The sequence below is a fragment of the Dendropsophus ebraccatus genome, chromosome 4 (assembly GCF_027789765.1).
Source record: "Dendropsophus ebraccatus isolate aDenEbr1 chromosome 4, aDenEbr1.pat, whole genome shotgun sequence".
Classification (NCBI taxonomy): Eukaryota; Metazoa; Chordata; class Amphibia; order Anura; family Hylidae; genus Dendropsophus; species Dendropsophus ebraccatus.
Genome location: NC_091457.1, coordinates 35,732,455 through 35,751,627, shown reverse-complemented (window position 1 = coordinate 35,751,627; position 19,173 = coordinate 35,732,455). Strand labels below are relative to the sequence as shown.

The 19,173-nt window shown below is 40.5% G+C and overlaps 1 protein-coding gene across 1 annotated transcript in view; it reads left to right on the top strand.

Moving 5' to 3' along the window:
- The first annotated feature begins 314 nt into the window (after nt 1-314).
- LOC138789252 (pre-mRNA-processing factor 39-like) overlaps nt 315-19,173 on the top strand; it is a 50,922-nt gene continuing 32,063 nt past the window's right edge. Inside the window, exons 1-6 of the mRNA XM_069967853.1 lie at nt 315-390; nt 550-755; nt 6,414-6,539; nt 11,567-11,685; nt 16,813-16,980; nt 17,130-17,283. Of these exons, the coding sequence (XP_069823954.1) occupies nt 315-390; nt 550-755; nt 6,414-6,539; nt 11,567-11,685; nt 16,813-16,980; nt 17,130-17,283 (849 nt within the window). The remainder of the gene's footprint in view (nt 391-549; nt 756-6,413; nt 6,540-11,566; nt 11,686-16,812; nt 16,981-17,129; nt 17,284-19,173) is intronic.

Genomic DNA, 19,173 nt, shown 5'->3' with positions numbered 1-19,173 from the left:
CTGCCACCATCCTCTCCAGCAGCCACAGCCCACACAGCTCTGGGAGTCGGGGCGTGACATCTCCATGTTATCCAGGAAGTGAAGCCTTGATGCAGTAGTAAGTGCAGGGAAAAAAGCACTTTATAAGCATATCCCGTAATAAGTGTATATTGGTGGTTTGTATAACTTTTGGGGGGCAATACAATACCTTAATAAAAAGTGGCTGAGCATAGTTCAGTGAAAATCGTGGCTGAGCAGCTGATGGCGTGGCAGAAGGGGGCCGGCATGAGGGACGGCTGGAGAGGTCCTCCCGAAGATGATGTCGTCGACCCAAGATGGCGGACGGGGTCGACAGCGAACACGTAACTACACTTAACTACACTTCTGGGGTGGGGGAAGGGGGCCATTCACGTAAATAACAGACATTACAAAGTTGTATAACTTTGTAATGTGTGTTATTTAGTAAATTAATGTTAAACGCCGCACTACCCCTTTAAGGAGGTGTTACAATTTGCTGCACACTTAAATGTTAGCTGGAATTTCACATACATGCTTTTCATCTATTTACAGGGTCCCTGACTGTCCCTGGTCAGTCTTCCAAGGATAGTGATGTCCTAACCACTGAGGATTGCTCAGGTAGTGATGAAGAGGATAATTCCAAGGAACCAGATATGGTTGGAATGCCCCCAGACTTCAGCGAGTACTGGAAGGAAGCTGTAAAGAAACAGAGTGATTACACTGCATGGACTAAGCTTGTAGCATATACAGAGAAACAGGTATGATCAAAACTAAACCCACGCTCGCCTTCTTTTATTTAAAGGGGTTATCCAGCGCTACAAAACATGGTCACTTTCTTCCAGAGACAACACCACTTTTGTCTCCAACTCAGGTGTGGTTTGCAATTAAAGGGGTTATCCGGGTAACAAAAACAATATTCTAAACAATCCCCCTTCCCAATACCACCCTATGTCTAATATACATATTTTTAGCGCCTCTTGTTGTCTAAAATCCTCTACTCTGGATCCACTCTGACCACACTCAGCTTCCCCTACCTTGTAGTCACAGGACATGTGATCTCCTCTCTGGGGGGCAGGCTAGCTGTCTATTGACTTTGTAACCCGACCTCCAGGAGACATTATCTACATCATCTCCATGCACCTGTGCTCATCTATAGACTTACATGTGTCCCTCCCTAAGACTAGGTTTCTGTAATGTAAAAAGGTATAGTTCTATCTCTGCTATCACCGAATGCAGGCATATGTACCTGTCTTTGTGTCTCAGCTCTGCATATTGTAAGTGTTATGGATGTTCTTAGAGTCTGGATGGAACTAGAATGTTTTCATTCAGAGTCAGCAAGGAGAGATCTAAACCTACACTGGGCCATTCCATCCAAACTGAACCTTTTGTAACACCCATAACACCTAGTCAAACTTTTTTTTTAACAGCTAATTAAAAAAAACAAACTGCAATATAACCACAAAAGTTATAAATATACATTAAGACGCATCTGTATATACCATAAAAACAAATTTAGGCTGGGTTCACACTACGTATATTTCAGTCAGTATTGTGGTCCTCATATTGCAACCAAAACCAGGAGTGGATTAAAAACACAGAAAGGATCTGTTCACACAATGTTGAAATTGAGTGGATGGCCGCCATATAACAGTAAATAACGGCCATTATTTCAATACAACAGCCGTTGTTTTAAAATAACAGCAAATATTTGCCATTAAATGGCGGCCATCCACTCAATTTCAACATTGTGTGAACAGATCCTTTCTGTGTTTTTAATCCACTCCTGGTTTTGGTTGCAATATGAGGACCACAATACTGACTGAAATATACGTAGTGTGAACCCAGCCGTAATGTATATATATAATATATATGTGTGTGTGTGTGTGTTGTTTATACATTTTAAGCTGTGTGAATGTAACACCCGTAACAATGGAATGGCCCCACTACAACCCTCACCCGCGGTAAACAGATGCCGTTATGCAGCACATAGCTACACCATGAGCGCATCAGCTCTGATACATCATCAGCTAGTATAGAATACATATTGGGGTGATGTGATGCAAAATCAGTGAAAAAACAATGGTTACGGTGCAATAGTAATGACAGCAGTGGGCAGTAACGAAAGCTAAGGGGGTGCGCAAATGGACAAATCAGGGAAATTCATGATGGGAAATGTAGTTTCCTATCTTGGTTATAGATCAGCTTTTAGAAAAACTTGTAACTAAGGAATGGCAGCTGCTAGAAAGACAGGAGAGGGCTGGTGAGTAAGACCAGGGGGACTTGGTAAGTATGGGTCCATTTACACAGATTATCTGCCAAAGATTTGAAGCCAAAGCCAGGAATGGATTTGAAAAGAAGAGAAATCTCAGGCTTTCCTTTATGACCTGATCTCTGTTTATAGTCAGTTTCTGGCTTTGGCTTCAAGTCTTTGGCAGATAATCTGTCAGATAATCTTTCTGTGTAAATGGACCCTTAGACCAACTAGCATTTAATTTTTTTGCTCGTAGGTGGATAACCCCTTTAAGCCCTTGCGTCGTTAGGGGCGTTCAGAGGGGGGGCGCGCGTCGCCCGCGGCAATCAGCCAATCAAAAGTTGACAAACTAGCTATCAAAGTTGACAGCTGCATTTAAAAGGCTATTTCCCCCATTGGTGGTGGTCTAGTGGGGGGATAGCCCCCCACTGCAACACAATCAAGGAGGAGCGGTCCCCGCATCTGCTCCGGCCGGAGGTCTGCGCCGTAATGACGCTGATCCCGTCACGGCAGTCGCTCTCTGCAGCAGCATAGAACACAGATCTCAAAGTAAAAAGTACAAATCATGGCGCAAAAAAATGAAACCTCACTCAGCCCCATAGACCAAAGGATAAAAGCAATATAAGCATGGTAATAAAGTGATTTTAAGGAACATTTCTTTAAAAAAAAATTAATTTTTTAAAAGCCATCAAATAAAATAAAAGTTACACGACTTACATATCGTTGTAATCGTACTAACTTGAGGAACATGTATAACAAGTCAATTTTACCCTATGGCGAATGGGGTTAAAGGGGTTAAAGGACACCTATCACTTGATAGTGGTATGTCAGAAGTTATGAATAGTGGAAATCGAGGTGCTGAGACCCCAGTGTATTAGACAGAGTTTTCACCAGTACACCGGTCTTTATATAAAATACATTTTATTCCAAAGTATTAAAGACTTCAGAGCCACATTACAAAAAATGCATATCCTCTTGACAGACAAAAATAAAAGATGCTGATATGCCACTGATTGCTAAGCGCACAGCTGAGTGCTGTGGCCATTGTTTTCTATTTGAGTCTTCTTGGAAAGAAAAGTGTCTAGTGTAGTGACTTATAGAAAGTTTAATAAACTATGCAGTACTCTTTGCATTGCTTGCTCCACTTTCTGAGGAAAACGGAGTAGAAAAGAACAGATATCATGTCTAGCTACTCTACCCCTAGAAAAAAAAAATGGAAGCACTCCAATGCCTCTGTTTACACTGTAGGTTGCACGCCACATGTGGCTAGATTACAGGCAGAAAACAAGAAGAGCAACCGCAACCTACAGGTGCAAGTGCTTACCGTACATACTCCGCCCGCCACCCCCTGTGTACACATGATAAAAAACCTGCTCAAAAGATATTAAAAAAATGAGGATCTTAGCAAACCATTTGATCAAACAGAGTGTACCATGTCAACACGTTAAGGTGTCTTTAGAGACATGGTCCTACTCTAGCATTCCCATACTAGCAATGGCCTCTCCTGGGCTAACATTAAAGGAGAAGTCCGGCCAAAATTTATTTTTGATATGTTGTTACTTATGAAAAGTTATACAAATTTCTAATGTACATTAATTATGGGAAATGCACATATAGGGCTATTTCCCTTAGTTTAGTAGATCAGGAAGTGTTAGAATTCTCTCAGATCCAAGGTGTAATTCTCTCAGATCCAAGGTGTAATTCCTATGGAGTGTCCAGCAGGGGGCGCTCTCTATATAGAAGTCTATGGGACTTTATTGTTTCTATGGATTTCTATGTAATGTAATGTAATGTAATGTAGTGTAGTGTACAGTGCTTTATTGAATGAATACATCTATGGAATACTTGCTCCCCAAAGTATTCCATAGATGTATTCATTCAATAAAGCACTGTACATTACATTACATTACATTACATAGAAATCCATAGAAACAATAAAGTCCCATAGACTTCTATATAGAGAGCGCCCCCTGCTGGACACTCCATAGGAATTACACCTTTCGTCGTGACGTCACTGGATCTGAGAGAATTCTAACACTTCCTGGTCTACTAAATTAAGGGAAATAGCAGTATATGAGCATTTCCCATAATTAATGTACATTAGAAATTTGTATAACTTTTCATAAGTAACAACATATCAAAAATTAATTTTGGCCGGACTTCTCCTTTAAGCCTACTGTACAAACTGGGCAGATAGGAGCCAAGTAATCTCAATTTATAGCACCCAAGGGACATGGGTGGAGTGCAAGCTAACAGAAGGTAGCCACACACCCCCATATGGGTTCCCTCTGCTAGATTTATCAAGAGGCACACACTTCTTGATAAATCCAGCATAGCGCAGGCTAGTCCAGGTGCTGTTGCTACTTTAGCAGTGAGAGCAGGGATTAAGGGGCGGAGTGTGTGCTGCTAAGCGCCTCTGCCTCTTTGATCAGAGGCGTTGGTGCAGCGCACTGATTGGCTGAGCGGGACGTCCATCCGGGAGCCCCCGAAGCAAGCCGGATCGCAGAGCAGGTAATGTATAAGCTCCGGCCAGCTGGGGGATTAACGGGGCGGTCTCCCGACATATTGGCAGCGAGAAATCTGCTGCGGATCTGTCATGTGTGAAGGCACCCTAAGGCATTTTTACGCAGGCTCCCCAATAATGTTGCTGCCCTTGCAGAGAATGTAGCAAACAGGCTATTTTCACCTTTCCGCAATCCCCCAGTGTCCTAGAACATCTTCGGGTCCTCTGCTGAACGATCCCGCCTCCACTTCATAGACACACTTGTCTCTCAAGTGACCAATCGCTGACTGAGGTTGGATAGTGCAGCGGCCAGTGATTGGCTGAGTGGCTGAACCTCTTGCACTGCCAAGAAGAGTCAACTGAGAAGTGGCGGCAAATTGTTCAGCGGGGGGAACTAAAGACATCACAGGAGGACACTGGAGAAGTAAGAACAGCATGGTCATGTTTTCCAACAGGGCAGCAACATATTAAAAATTTTAGGAACTGAATACAGTGGTACCTTGGTTTAAGAGTAACTTGGTTTAAGAGCTCACAGTTTTTCAAAATTATGACTTGGTTTAAGAGCATTGCTTTGGTTTAAGAGCTCCCTGTACTGGGTGGGAGCGCGAGTGGAGGAGGGGCATGGCCTGTATAGCGGGGTCTACAGCACTTTACTGTGACCCAGGAAGTGTCCCTCACCTTCCAAATCATGGCAGATCCACTTCAGGCTGGGGCTTGCATTAAGGGACAGGACTGTGGAGGTAATCTCTTCATAGCTGTAACCCCTCTCTCCCCAGACAGAGAATGCTGCATGTATGTGCCCACATCTGTCCTGCTCATTCCTTCATGCTCCCTGCAGTCTCTGTCCGCCCTGGTGTTTCCCATCTTCTCCATTACTGTACAGTAACTTATAATATCACATATTCTGCTGTTTCTGCATGTTTGTTTCATCTTTTGTACATATTCAGAATAATAAATTTGCTTTGGTGTAAGAGTGATTTGGATAACAAGCATGGTCCCGGAACGAATTATGCTTTTAATCCAAGGCACCACTGTACCTCTTTAAGCTCAGTATGTCACTTACCAATATGTCACTTACCAATACATGCAATTTAGACTTCTTCCTCCTTAGCTATGTACTTTAAGGACTTTGACAAAACAGCCTAATGAAGTTGCTAAAGTCATTTGGACAGCCCTGCTCTATAAAAAGCCATTGTGTCTGTGTAAACAAGAACTGCATTGTCAGGGTGGGTTCACACTGCGTTTTAACGGACAAAAAAAGTGTCAGCAACGTCCGTCAAAAAAAAAACTGATCCGTTTTGATCCGGTTTTTTTTATAATGGAAGTCAATGGAAAAACGTGTGTGGTTTCTTTTTTTCTGTTTTTTGGTTTGTTTGTTTTTTGCACCCTGATCCAGAATACCACTTTTAAATCTGCAGGCTTTAGATAAACACATACAATTTCCAAGAAGGAGCTTGCAAACGTTATCATTGTTGTTGCAGGGCACAGCTCTGCTCAGTATTCTGATTATGAAACCTTTTGTTGGGTCACAGTCAATTTTTGCCTGTCTGCATTATAGGTCTATGGAGACTTCGCCTGCTGCAGGCTGGGGAGTGAAACTTTTGTATGTGTTCATAATGTAATGCATTGCTTTACATAGCTGTGTGTTCTTAACTTCCACAGAAGAACCTTGCAGCCTGTAGAAAAGCGTATGATGCTTTCCTTACGACTTTCCCACTTTCTCATATCTATTGGAGGAAGTATGCAGAGTTAGAGCAGCGTCTTGGCAATACAGAAGAGGCTGAACAGGTATGTTGTTCTCAATCTGGAAAGCTCTTTGTATTATTACAGTACAAAGGAGAACTCCAGTAAATGCATTCTGCAAAAATACACTACATTGCAACAGGCCTACAGTAACACATGGGTTTAATACATTTTAAAACTGAAAACATATTCTTTGTAAGTACATTAGCGCCAATTATTTATATTTCTTTGAGTTGATATACATATTGCGTAGATAGCTCTTGTCTTATCTTCCCATCAGCTGTCTGCAGACAAGGGCGGATTGCAGATGAAAAGATAAAACAATTGACATCAGACTTTTAGCTGATGGCTGTTTACAGTTAAAACCATGTTTTCCTTCCTGGTTCAATTGTCAAAGAGGAGGTGCTGAGCTGCAGCATGCACACCTCCTCCCCTACCTGCTTTGTACCAATTTCTTTCTTACTACAGGATGCTCCCAGATATAGATATTTAGACATCAGGAAGTGGGAAAATATTACATACTAGTTAAAACTTTGGAGGTCTAAAGAAGTGGACAAGTTTTTTTTAATTCAACTTTCATTGACGCTTTTCAAAAAAGAAAAACACTTCTTTTTCGTACAAACAAAACCCAGAGAGGACATGCCCGCTCCCCCCACCCCAGCTTTCCACTTGTGACACTTCATAAATGTCCCTACATAGAATATTCCAAAACAATAAATACAACATACAACAATACAGATAGAATAGGAAACCTTCCCTGCCTGACCAACGATGGTGCATGTCCAGTAATGTCTAGCCTTACAAATAGACCTTTGGCTTTCTATATGGGAAGCTTAATTGGAGATTATGTGTGGGGACCTGATGGTGCAAGATCATGGGTACTTAACCCTCTACTTCAGATCTTATTAAATTTGGTAGACGCTGCAGTGTTCTCTCCCTGACAGGAAATTGAATATGATGTGCATTCAGCATCTCCTGCTACTCTGCACTGATCATAAAGTTTTATGCCAGGCTGTATGGGAGAGAACCATGCAGCTGTGAATCACTGTATTAAGAGGCATCTGCCACAGGCTTGCATGCAAATCTAAACCTGATTCGGAGCAGGTGTAGACATCTGACATGGTTTTTGCCTATTTCCAGGCGTAAACCATAATAATTTAGGTGCAGGGGGAGGCCACACTTCATCCCCGTCTTGCCGCACCCCCCCTTTTCCCACTCTTTTCTGTCTGCTCATCAGACAACTAGGGCTTACGGCTGGCAAAGGTAAAGGTGAAAATTTGCGCCTTTTCCTTGGTGTACACCATGGACGAATTTTTGTGTGCTGCATAGAGGGCAGAACTGTGCAATTTTTTTAAATGTAATTTTTATTGAATTTTTTGTTTACTGTTGACAACACAAAAAACATAGAAATACAAGGATATAAGTATTAGGAAATCACGGCATTGGAAAAAATACATGAACTGTAAAAACATATCACATCAATAAGTCAGAACTGTGCAATTTTAAGCAGCCTCACGGTTCTCTCAGTGACTAGTGCTTACTATGGGCTGTAAGATGCAGGCCGAAAGATATTTCTTGCTTAAAGTGCATCTTATGGCCCCCAAAATTCTGTAGTTTTAGTGTATCCTGAACATTCATCCTCGCCACGGTAAGTATCTTAAAGGAGTCAAGAGAAGAGGAACAAAAAACTTGCAGACCACAGAAATTATCCACGTTGTCTCACAGCAATGGAGCCTCTTCAACGTTCTTCCTCAGGATCACTATGGCCTTTCTCACACCGCTCTGGAGTAGAAAGAAAGAAGATGACAAGATAATGTGAAGAAGCAAAGGTTCACCTTCTGATGCAATTACTGCAACTCAGGAATTTACTAACCAAGTCACTTTGTTTTACAGTCTGGAGTTCTTTGTATTCTGTCACTGCTAGCTCTCTCTAGTAACCTAAAGTGGTAAAATGTACTTCTCTTCACCTTCTTTTTTTAAATAAAGAATTGTTTCAGCTTCTACAGCATTGGTCCTTAACCTGTTATTCTTCAGCTGTCACAAAACCACAACTTCCAGCATGCTGCTGTCAGGATATGCTAGGAGTTGTAGTTTTGCAGTAGCTGAAAAGCTATGGTTTGGGCTAACATTGTTCTAGATGGAGCTAATAGTGGGCTTAAAGCATTTGCTAAAATCACTTTTCTAATCCAGAACCTATTGCTTAAAGCTGCACCTATAAGAAAGACACTTGGATGGTTGTCAGCGATATGCACACTGTTATGTGGAGATACATTGCTTCATAATATTCATGTACATTTACTGCATGTACAGCTTCTGTCCTGTCACACTTCATGTCATTTCTCATAGATATTCCTTTTCATTACCTATGTAAATCTATACGTACCTGTCATTTTAAAATACCTGCATAGTTTGGTTACATTAACCCTTCAGAGTGATACCAAATGATTTTTGCAATCTCACTGCTGCTATTGAGTCCTTGAGAGTCCTTTCCATAGTGAACAGTCTCTCCTTTTTATTGACTAGGGCTGTGTGGCAATAGTACAAGACTTCCTTTCCCTTAGTTCTCTGACCAGCCACTGCACTACCCATACTTCTCTCTGCTCTGCCATGATATAGTGCTGGGGGGTGTTTACACACTAGCAGCACGGTAAGAAAGGGGTAAGGCTAAGCACTGAACTACTGCCGTTGCTTCTGCTGAGAAGCTGAACCAAGGGTGAAGGGGAAGTTACACGTCAGCACTGTAGATTTGCAGCAGTAGCCACACTGGTACTTACACAAGGGACAGCTAAGCTTTAGTGGTCAGACATAAGAGTCAAGCCTTGATTTACTTTTCAGGAACAGTGTGGATCTGCATCAGCAGGCAGGCTTGCTTATGTTACAGTTTCACAGCTTAGGTTTAATCTCTGCCCTACTTCCTATGTTCTATCTTGATTTAGCTGATTAGGGACAGATTTATCCTAGTAACAATCAGTGAACAGCAGATTGCAGGGTGGGAAGACTCCTAGTGGCCAAAGCTTTAGAGCTGTTTTTCTGAGATATGGAGTAATATTTTTTTTTTGTAAATGAAGGGAAATACAAAAATGGAGTACAAAGAAAGGATTTCCAGCAGCACTTACAATGAAAAAGATGTATATTTATTTGTAGCATTCAGAAACAGTGTATCACAGCAGGTCACTGATACGCTACTTCCCAGCTTGCGGCCATTTCATGCCCACTGGTGCCGGTGGGTTTGAAACATACGGAGTGAAAATGCTACGTAAAGGGAGTTGTATACACATGAAGTTATCCCAGCATGGGTTGATTGTGATGAGTAATAGAGCTGAGTGAGCGATAAAGAGTGTCATAGAAATTGCTTTGTCATCTCTTCTTCCTCATACCATTAATGCCTTATATCATTCAGACAGACAAATCAATGGAGACATTTATTGTGAGTTTGCTGATCATTATTGGTGGTTTTGGTGATTACTGGTGTCAGACAGTAATTTCAGCATCTTTCTCTTAGGTGCCTGGCTTCCATTTATTTTAAGATTTCATTTGCTTTATTGTTTGGCTTTAAATTGATGTTTTTATCCTGACAACCTGGCAATGTGTAAAAATGGAAATGGGTCAGTGATGTAGAATGATGGGGTGGAGACTGGTAGGGTAGATGGACAGGGGGCAGCTTTTGTTTGCAGTCCATTTGGAGACACCACATCTACTTATGTTGTTTGTCTTGTGAATGTTGTACAGCATTGTATGTTTATAGGGGGCATTGCTCGACTCTATATCTTACCAGAGAGGTGATTTTCTTCAGAATGAGCTTGTTTAAAAACTAAGTAAATGTAGCAAGGTGCTGCTGACCAATCAGTCCTGGGCCCTGGTATTTGTTCAGCTACGGTGAATATGGCGATTCTAAAGGACTGAGACTACTGGACCGGAAAAGGCAAGTTCTACAATAATGTCTAATTCAAAGTTTAAAATTCAAAATAAGGATTCAGGTGTCACTGAACTAACCCTAATCTCTTCCCCACGTCAAAGTTAGATTGAAGCTGAGATTTTTTTGTTATGTCTGAGCCTTTTTATTTTTGGATAAAGTGGTGATTTTGCCGGACCCATTAGTATGAATAGGAAGTATGTTGTTTTTACGCCCGTGGATCAGCAGTCTTAAAAACAATAAACCCTCTTCCATGTCTTCCTCAAAGTTGAGAGTTTGGGTTAAAGGGATTATCTAGACAGCAAAAAAGGTCCTACCTCTTCTGCTCTCCAGTTGTGTGTGATATTACTACTTGGCTCTATTCACTTTAATGGAGTAAACTAAGGACAGCAGGTGCATTTCTGTTTCATAAAGAAAGCAGCCATGTTTTTCTAAACCTGGATAACTCAACTCCAACATCATTTTGGAGTTTTTAAAATTTGGGTGGTGTTGGGTTCTTAGATACTAAGATAAATAAGCCTTTTGAATTCATTAAAAAACTGCATTCTCTGATGTTGTAAAAATGTTATAGTAATAAGCACATGATAAAGATTCAAAAAATATACTGGGAAGAAATATCTGTGATCCCAGACCTGACATTAGATGTGAAGAGATGCTCAGGTGTGCTGGGCGGAAAGTTTGTCAAGGCTACTAGATTCTGTTCAGCGAGTTTTACATGTGGGTCCTATTATAATCGGATTGATGAATGATACTTTCCGAATGTTGTATGGTTACCACAACAGCTCTACCGTCCAGGGTGCATGAGCTTCTCGCCACAGGCAAGGTTACATCAGGCAGAAAAGATTAGCTAGTGGTGGTACACTATAACATCAATACCTTACTACTTCCCCAATATTACACTGCTGTATAAAAGCTCACTAGCAGGCTCTTCACTCACTTTATAAAGACGTCTTTTGCTCTAGGGTCCTGCAAAGTTAGTGATTTGGGACTTTTATATATTTATAATTTTTTTTTATTTTCCCACTTTTGTATAGTTTTTTATTTTTTTTATCTTTACCTCTTTTCACTATGGGGAGAAATATGTATTTCTACTTTCTTCTTTGATGCTATGTATTAGGTAATTGCGCTGCAGGATTACTGATGTTTCTGATCTGTGCAGATCTTTAGTCGTGCTGTGAAGTCAAACCAACTGAATGTGACCCTGTGGACAAGCTTCATCTTATTTTTATTTAAGAAAGTGAACAGGAAGGTGCCAAACTCTGCCGAGCAGTTACAAGGGTAAGAAGAGTGGAATAATGCTATAGTATTACTTTGTAGAAGATGTTAAAGAGGTTGTCCAGGCAAAAAATAAGTAATCGCTTATTCACAGGATAGGAATCGAATAGTTGATTGATGGTTTCTTACACCTGGCCCCGCTGTCAATCATCTCTTCGGTGCCTGCACTATGGTGGGAAGGGAGGCAGAATTAGTTGGCTTTCTTCCCTGTGTAGCAGTGAACTTCAGCCTTGGTCCCTAGTCACTTTAATAGGAGGCTGCAGTGCGTCTGCTACACGGGGAAGAGAGCCAATTGCTTCTGCCTCTGTTCCCACCGTAGTGCGGGTACCGACGAGCTGACTACCAGGGGGGCCAGGTGTCGGCGCCTCACTGATCAACTATTTCCTATCTTGTGGATAGGCTGTAACTTGTTTTCTTCTGGAAAACCTTTCATGAATGGATGGATGAATGAAGATGATTGGATTATTATTTTATTTAAAAAATGAATGTGAGAGAACTATGTTCACAATGTGTATTTTCATAGCAGGAATCAGAGGTTGACCCTCAAATTTCTGTTGTGGGTGTGCAGTTTGCACTGCAGCAGATCTGCAAGCTGGTTAACCCCATTGTCATCAAAAGTTTCAATGCTTAGGAATGGGTGGTGGAAACCCCATTTGTTTGCTTTGGACACAGGTTATTATCTGATATGAGACAGATTTTTATGTGAAATGTGGGTCAAATGTAGCCAGTTTGAACCTTGTCTTAAAATTTCCTGATGGTTTGCAGTGATAATATAATAGGTGCATGAATTCCGCCTCATTCCCTCTGCTACAGTTACAGCCCTACATATTCTGATCAAATGGGGATGAGGTCTAAAAACTCCAAATCTTTGCTTCAGATCATTACTGCAGTGCTAGCAGACACCGCAAGTAGTGAAGAACCCTGCTGGTGGTCAGCACATACTTTTTTATACTAATTATTATATGTACTATACATAATATTTATTATACATTGCTCTTTTGTGTGTGTCAACTGTAAGTGGTAAGTCTTTAATTTTCTTCCCAAGTCCTAATCAAATTAGTCCTGATAAAAAAAAAAAAATCATACTCTCCTTTCTGTATCCCCCATAGCTGCTGTTCTACTGTATCCTGGTCCCTGCTACTTCAGAACTGCTCACAGCCAAATCCTGGCTGCAGTGGTGTCTGGTATTTGGCTGAGCAGGCAACTCTTGTGGGGGCCCATGTCTGAGAAACTATTTTGCCATTTTCTAACAATAAACACTTTATAGCTATCCACAGGATGGCTGATAAATGTTAGATTACTGGGGCCCCCAGTTTCTCCTCACCAGCACTATAATGATGAAGCGTTTGTAAAGAGTAACAGCATGCATGCTTGACTGCTGCTATATACAAACTCTTTGTAAGATAGGAAATATGCACTTAAAGGCTATGGACACCTTTGCCCTGACTTTTTTGTTTGTTTGTTTTTTGCGCATTTGTTTTTAAAATGCAAAATGACATAAAACCATTAGATACACTTTCTTCTTGTTGCATTAGAGATAGCAGCAGGGAGGGAGGGGGCTTTACACAAGCTCAAATTGTGAAACAATGGAGGAGAGAGACCTTTGAGGGCAGCTCACACAGGCTGTACATAGAGAGGAAAGTAGACACAAGGCATTGTGGAGGGGTAATTATATAAGCTATGCAGAGAGAAAGCTAAGCACCCACACTGAAATTTTTGAGATTTTTGTAGAAGCAAAAACAAATTCTTAGTAAAGACCTATAGAGAAAGTACATAGCAAGAATGAATAAATTTCATATAGAGTTTGTATGGTGCAGCAGTAGGCATGTATGAATGCTGTGCCATACAATCTCCTGCCTACCATGGTTGATGGGATAAGAAGTAGTGGAGGACTTCAGGTTCTTTTGTTGCATCCTGCTGGATTTTCTTTTAACAGGTAGCCTGGCGATAACTCTTAAAGAAACAATGAAGACATTTTTTCATTGGAGACATTTATCTATGTACAGCGTTCAGATTTATCTTCAATGTTAATTCACTATTGTAAATTCTGTTTGCTATGTATTACTTATAATAAATTCTCTTTAGTTTACCCTTTGCTTTATTTCTTATCTCGAGCATTGAACATCATTTTTCATTTGATTGGGAGGTAGTTTTATAGTTATGAGAAATACTACATTATTTCTGCTTTAGAAAAGTGGAGAACTACTAGTAGACAGTCCCTTTTACAATTATGTGCCACAAAACACACATCTTGCTTTAAAGCAAACCAATCCCCTCCCTGGAGGAGTGTGACCTGGCCCCAGTTACCTTACAGCTGCTGGGCATAGCTCTCCAACACTGTGCCCAGAAGACTATGGTGGGGCAGCAACTAACTAGCGCTCTGCCCTGGCACCTTGTAACTATGCATGGGGGCGGAGCTGCAACAGCATGTAGTGACACTGGCTCCACCCTCCTCCCAGCCACTCACAGTTGATTGGCAGCCTGAGCCCTGGCTTTTGCATTAAAAGGGGTATTTCACTCAAACATAACTTTTCATATGGTGCTGCCCATGGTGTGGCTAGCAATTCATTCCATACTTTTTATTATCTTATCTCAACTAGTAGAAGCAACTCGGCTTCTACTGTATAGACACACTGTATAGACACACTCAATACACGTCCGTGTGGTGCTCAATGATAGTTAGATAATATCCATAAATATATAAAATGAGAAAAAAGATCAGGCACTCACCCATCAACGTGTCAATTTTCTTCTTTATTGATCATAGAAAAATCATAAAAATGCAGGGAGAGGGAGCATGGCAAGCAGGTCTCAGCGACGCACGTTTCGTGTCAAACAAACACTTCCTCTAGCTGATGATTGACCATGGTCAATCATCAGCTAGAGGAAGTGTTTGTTTGACACGAAACGTGCGTCGCTGAGACCTGCTTGCCATGCTCCCTCTCCCTGCATTTTTATGATTTTTCTATGATCAATAAAGAAGAAAATTGACACGTTGATGGGTGAGTGCCTGATCTTTTTTCTCATTTTTTTTTCTCATTTTATATATTTATTATCTTATCTGTCTTCTTCCCCCAATTCTGAAGACACAAAAAACTGTGAGCTTTTCTCTCCTCCCCTCTCCCTTCCGAGACAGCTGATGTAAACAAGACCTATCTGCAACTTTGTAATGCTGGGAGGAATAATCACAGTGAGTTCATCAGCAACCTGACCTCAGATTTTTTTTTATAAATCTTAGGGGTGACATTTTTACATTCTTGAGTGGATTTCCCTTCTTAATATAAGGAGAAAAATACACTGCAATATTCCACAACATATAGCTATGTATGCATGGATTTATACTTTTAAAATGTACATGCTTGAATCTATGTGACACTACGTGTGTCTGTATGTGCATATTGGTATTTATCATAGAGTGTATATGTTTTTATCTGCTTGTATGTTTGTGTGCATATGTCTGCTTGTGAGTGTAAATTTGTATGTGTTTGAGTGTATATAGATATATGTTGATGTGCATGAATATGCATCTGTGGGAAGCACTACTGTTGTGATCTTATATTAAAATAAATTTGTGGGGGTGTTATATATGTACCTTAATGGGAATTGTGTGAGTTGCATTGTAATATATTAATATAAATGTTTGCATATCTTGCTTGTGATTGTAAGTGCATGTATGTATCTACAGGAAGAATTGTCTCTATTGTGTGTCTATAAGATCTTTATTGATATGGTGTGTGTGTGTGTGTGTGTGTGTGTGTGTGTGTGTGTGTGTATATATATATATATATATATATATATATATATACATACACCAAATTGGGGTGTATTTATATGCATGTGTTTTGATGTTGTGTGTTACTTTTACACATCAGAATTTTTTTTTTTTTTTTTTTTGCCAAATACCTTGATACATTTGGATTACATACAAGGGTTTCTTCTGTTGCAATTTTTTTTTCCAATGGAAATCTACCCTAACAATTTTACCTTCCTCTCCCTGTTTATTCACTGCTTGAAGAATTAATCAAAGATTCTGATCTCAGATACACTGGATTTACTAAGAGACATTTACTTTTACTAAATCCAGCATAGTAAAGGGGGGCGGGGCTTGATCTTAGACCAGCATACTTGTACGCTGCTTTCGGGGGCAGCATTAAACTCATGACACATGACAATGTCTGTTTAGCAGCATACAGACAGAGTCCCTATGAGTCTTTTGTATAAGACCTCAATCATTACCATATGCTTCTCTAGAACGTTACTTTTATATTATGGCATGCAGTGGATCATGCCATGATTTGTCTTTTAGATTCTTGGAGGCATGAGGAAAGCCTATAACAGGCTTCAAGCCGTGTATTGTGGATCTGCACAACAGTGCGCCATTTCAAAAGGGAACCATGGAAGCCATGATGCTAGTGTGAACAGAGCCTAAAACTTGCTGTTATGATGATGTAGTAGCTTTTCCAGAATGTTAACTTATTAACTAATTAACTGCATGACATTGTAACGTCCATTGTTGTGACCTACCAAATAAACGTTAAAGTTAATTGAACTATGATTGTGATATTTCAAGGACTTTTACTTCCTTGCCTATTTAAGAGCTTCATGGTCTGTCTGGCAACATATCGGATGTAGGATTGAAAAACGTGTGTGTGTGTGTGTGTGTGTGTGTGTGTGTGTATATGTATATATGTATATACATACACACTGTATTGTCAATCAAGGAAAAGATCAAAATCATTGAAACACATATCTGAATGGTAAGTAGACACTTATAGTCATTGACACTTATACATTGACTGACAGCAGTAAGGGACAACACAGCCCCTCTGCTTCCACCAATTGCTGCGTCAGGAACTGTGGGGCTGCATAAGCTTATGTCCTGGCTCAGCTACGTGTTTCTAACTCTATAGCGATATTGAACCTCCTCTAATCTCTATTCTAATGCATTGTAATTTTTATTCACCAGAATACCCCTTTAAGAATAAAATCATATTTGTAAAGTCTGTGATCTCAGTCCACCACTAAGATCCACTATAATGTGCTGAGACGGGTGTTGTTGTGACAATACATACACTGAGCCTTCAGTTGCATAACTTCACATTGGTTTGGATCTTTACTCTCTACCCACAGGGTGTTCAATGAAGCTATTGATGCCTGCGGCTTGGAATTCCGCTCAGACGAGCTCTGGAGCCTCTATGCAGAGTATGAGATAAAACATTGTCATTTTCAAAAAGCCTTGGCAGTGTATAATCGGTTATTGAATATCCCCACTCAGCGGTATCAAATGCATTTTGAGAGGTGAGGACACAGGCAGAAAAGGAGGGGATTCTGTTTGTGATAGTATTGCTTTTCTGTCTCCTTTACAGCGTGTAGAAAAATAAATATTACAGTGATTCTGTTCCTTGGTTACGTTGCAAAATAATTTCCTTATTTTTTGTTCCATACAGGTTTAAAATCCTTGTATCTACCCGGTCTCCTGTGGAATACCTGACCGCGGAAGAGCTCAATACGATTCACGTGAAACTACAAGCTGACAATGATGATGATGATCAGGTTGCTTCGGAGGATTTACCATCAGACGACATTGCAGACTCGCTAACTGTGTGTACTGTTCTCTATCCCCACTACTTTCCTATTATTGTAGCAAGTACATATGCTGTTTATCTTAGATTTGTAGTATATTTTCTGTTAGAGGGATTTTCTGGCAGAGGTGCATATATGTATGTATACAGTGGAACCTTGGTTTAAGAGTAACTTTGATTCAGAGTGTTATGCAAGAAGAGCTCAGTTTTTCAAAATTGTAACTTTGTTTAAGAGCATTGCTTTGGTTTAAGAGCGTGCGGTACTGGATGGAAGGTCTGCATAGTGGGGTCTACAGCCCTGTACTCTGACCCAGAAAGTCTCCCTCACTTTCCAAATCATAGCAGATCCACTTCAGGCTGAGGCTTGCATCAGGGGACAGGACTGTGGAGGGAATCTTTTCATAGCTGTAAGCCCTCTATGTGCCCACATATGATCTGCTTGTTCCTTCATGCTCCCTGCTGTCTCTGTCAGCCCTTTTGCTTCCCATCCTCTTCATTCCTACTCAGCTATTCACACTGCTGTAAAAAAGTTTCTGTCACTGTCCTCCCGCACAGCTCTGTGATTCTCACTTCCTGATTGGTCTATGCTGAACACACACCCCTTCCCCATTGCTGTCATGTGACCACACAGACCTCTGACAACAGCTCTGCTTCTCTATTCTAGCCTGTTGTACTACGCTACTGCATTATGGGGATCTGCAGCTCTATCCTGTATTTATAAACCTGCTGTATTTTCAGGTTTATGCGCTTACTATACATTATACACCACATGCTGATTGCTATACTGTACAGTAACTTATAATATCACATATTCAGCGGTTTCTGAATATTTGTTTCATTAGTTTTACATGTTGTTCAGAATAAAAAAAAACAAACAATCTTCTGCATTTCAATGATTTCTTATGGGAAAAATTGCTTTGGTTTAAGAGTGATTTGAATGAAAAAAAAAAAGTGGCAGGCTCTCGAAAAACACTTGACAAATAAATCTTAACTTTTAAATTTTAAACTTTAAGTTCTTGATTTATATAGTTTATAGGTAAAGAGCAGTAAAATAAAACCACTTTATAGATATAAATTCACTTAGTAAAAATAACGCATACAGTGGTGACTTGGATTACGTGCATAATTCGTTCCGGGACAGTGCTTGTAATCCAAATCCACTCTTAAACCAAAGAAAATTTTCCCTTAAGAAATCATAAAAATGGTTCCACACCCCAAAAATGATTTTTTTATTCTGATTAACATGTAACACAGATGAAACAAACATTCAGAAACAGCAGAATATGTGATATTATAAGTTACTGTACAGTAATGGAGAGGATGGGAAAGACAAGGACTGACAGAGACTGCAGGGAGCATGAAGGAATGAGCAGGACACATCTGGGCACAGTATAGCAGCACTCTCTGTCCGGAGAGAGGGGTTACAGCTATGGAGAGATTACCTCCACATTCCTGTCCTCTGATGTAAGCCCCAGCCTGAAGTTGATCTGCTATGATTTGGAAGGGGGAGGGAAATGTCCTGGGTCAGAGTACAGTGCTGTAGACCCCGCTATGCAGACCATGCCCCTCTCCCACTTGCGCTCCCACCCAGCACAGGGAGCTCTTAAACCAAAGCAATGCTCTTAAACCAAGTCACAATTTTGAAAAACTGTGAGCTCTTAAACCAAAACGCTCTTAAACCAAGGTACCACTGTATATAATTAGCCACTTATGATATTCTACGGCGGTGCAGGGCCCTTTCTTGCCGCGTATCAGAAAGTGATTTGCCCTTTACTCTTTTATGCTTATTTAAGTTTTTATTACATAAATTAATGTTTATGCTTTGGTGTATATATGTAGTTCTTACTCTGTAGAGTCACGTTGTATGATTTTTGTATGGTGGATTACCACCTCTCACCAGTTTCCGCAG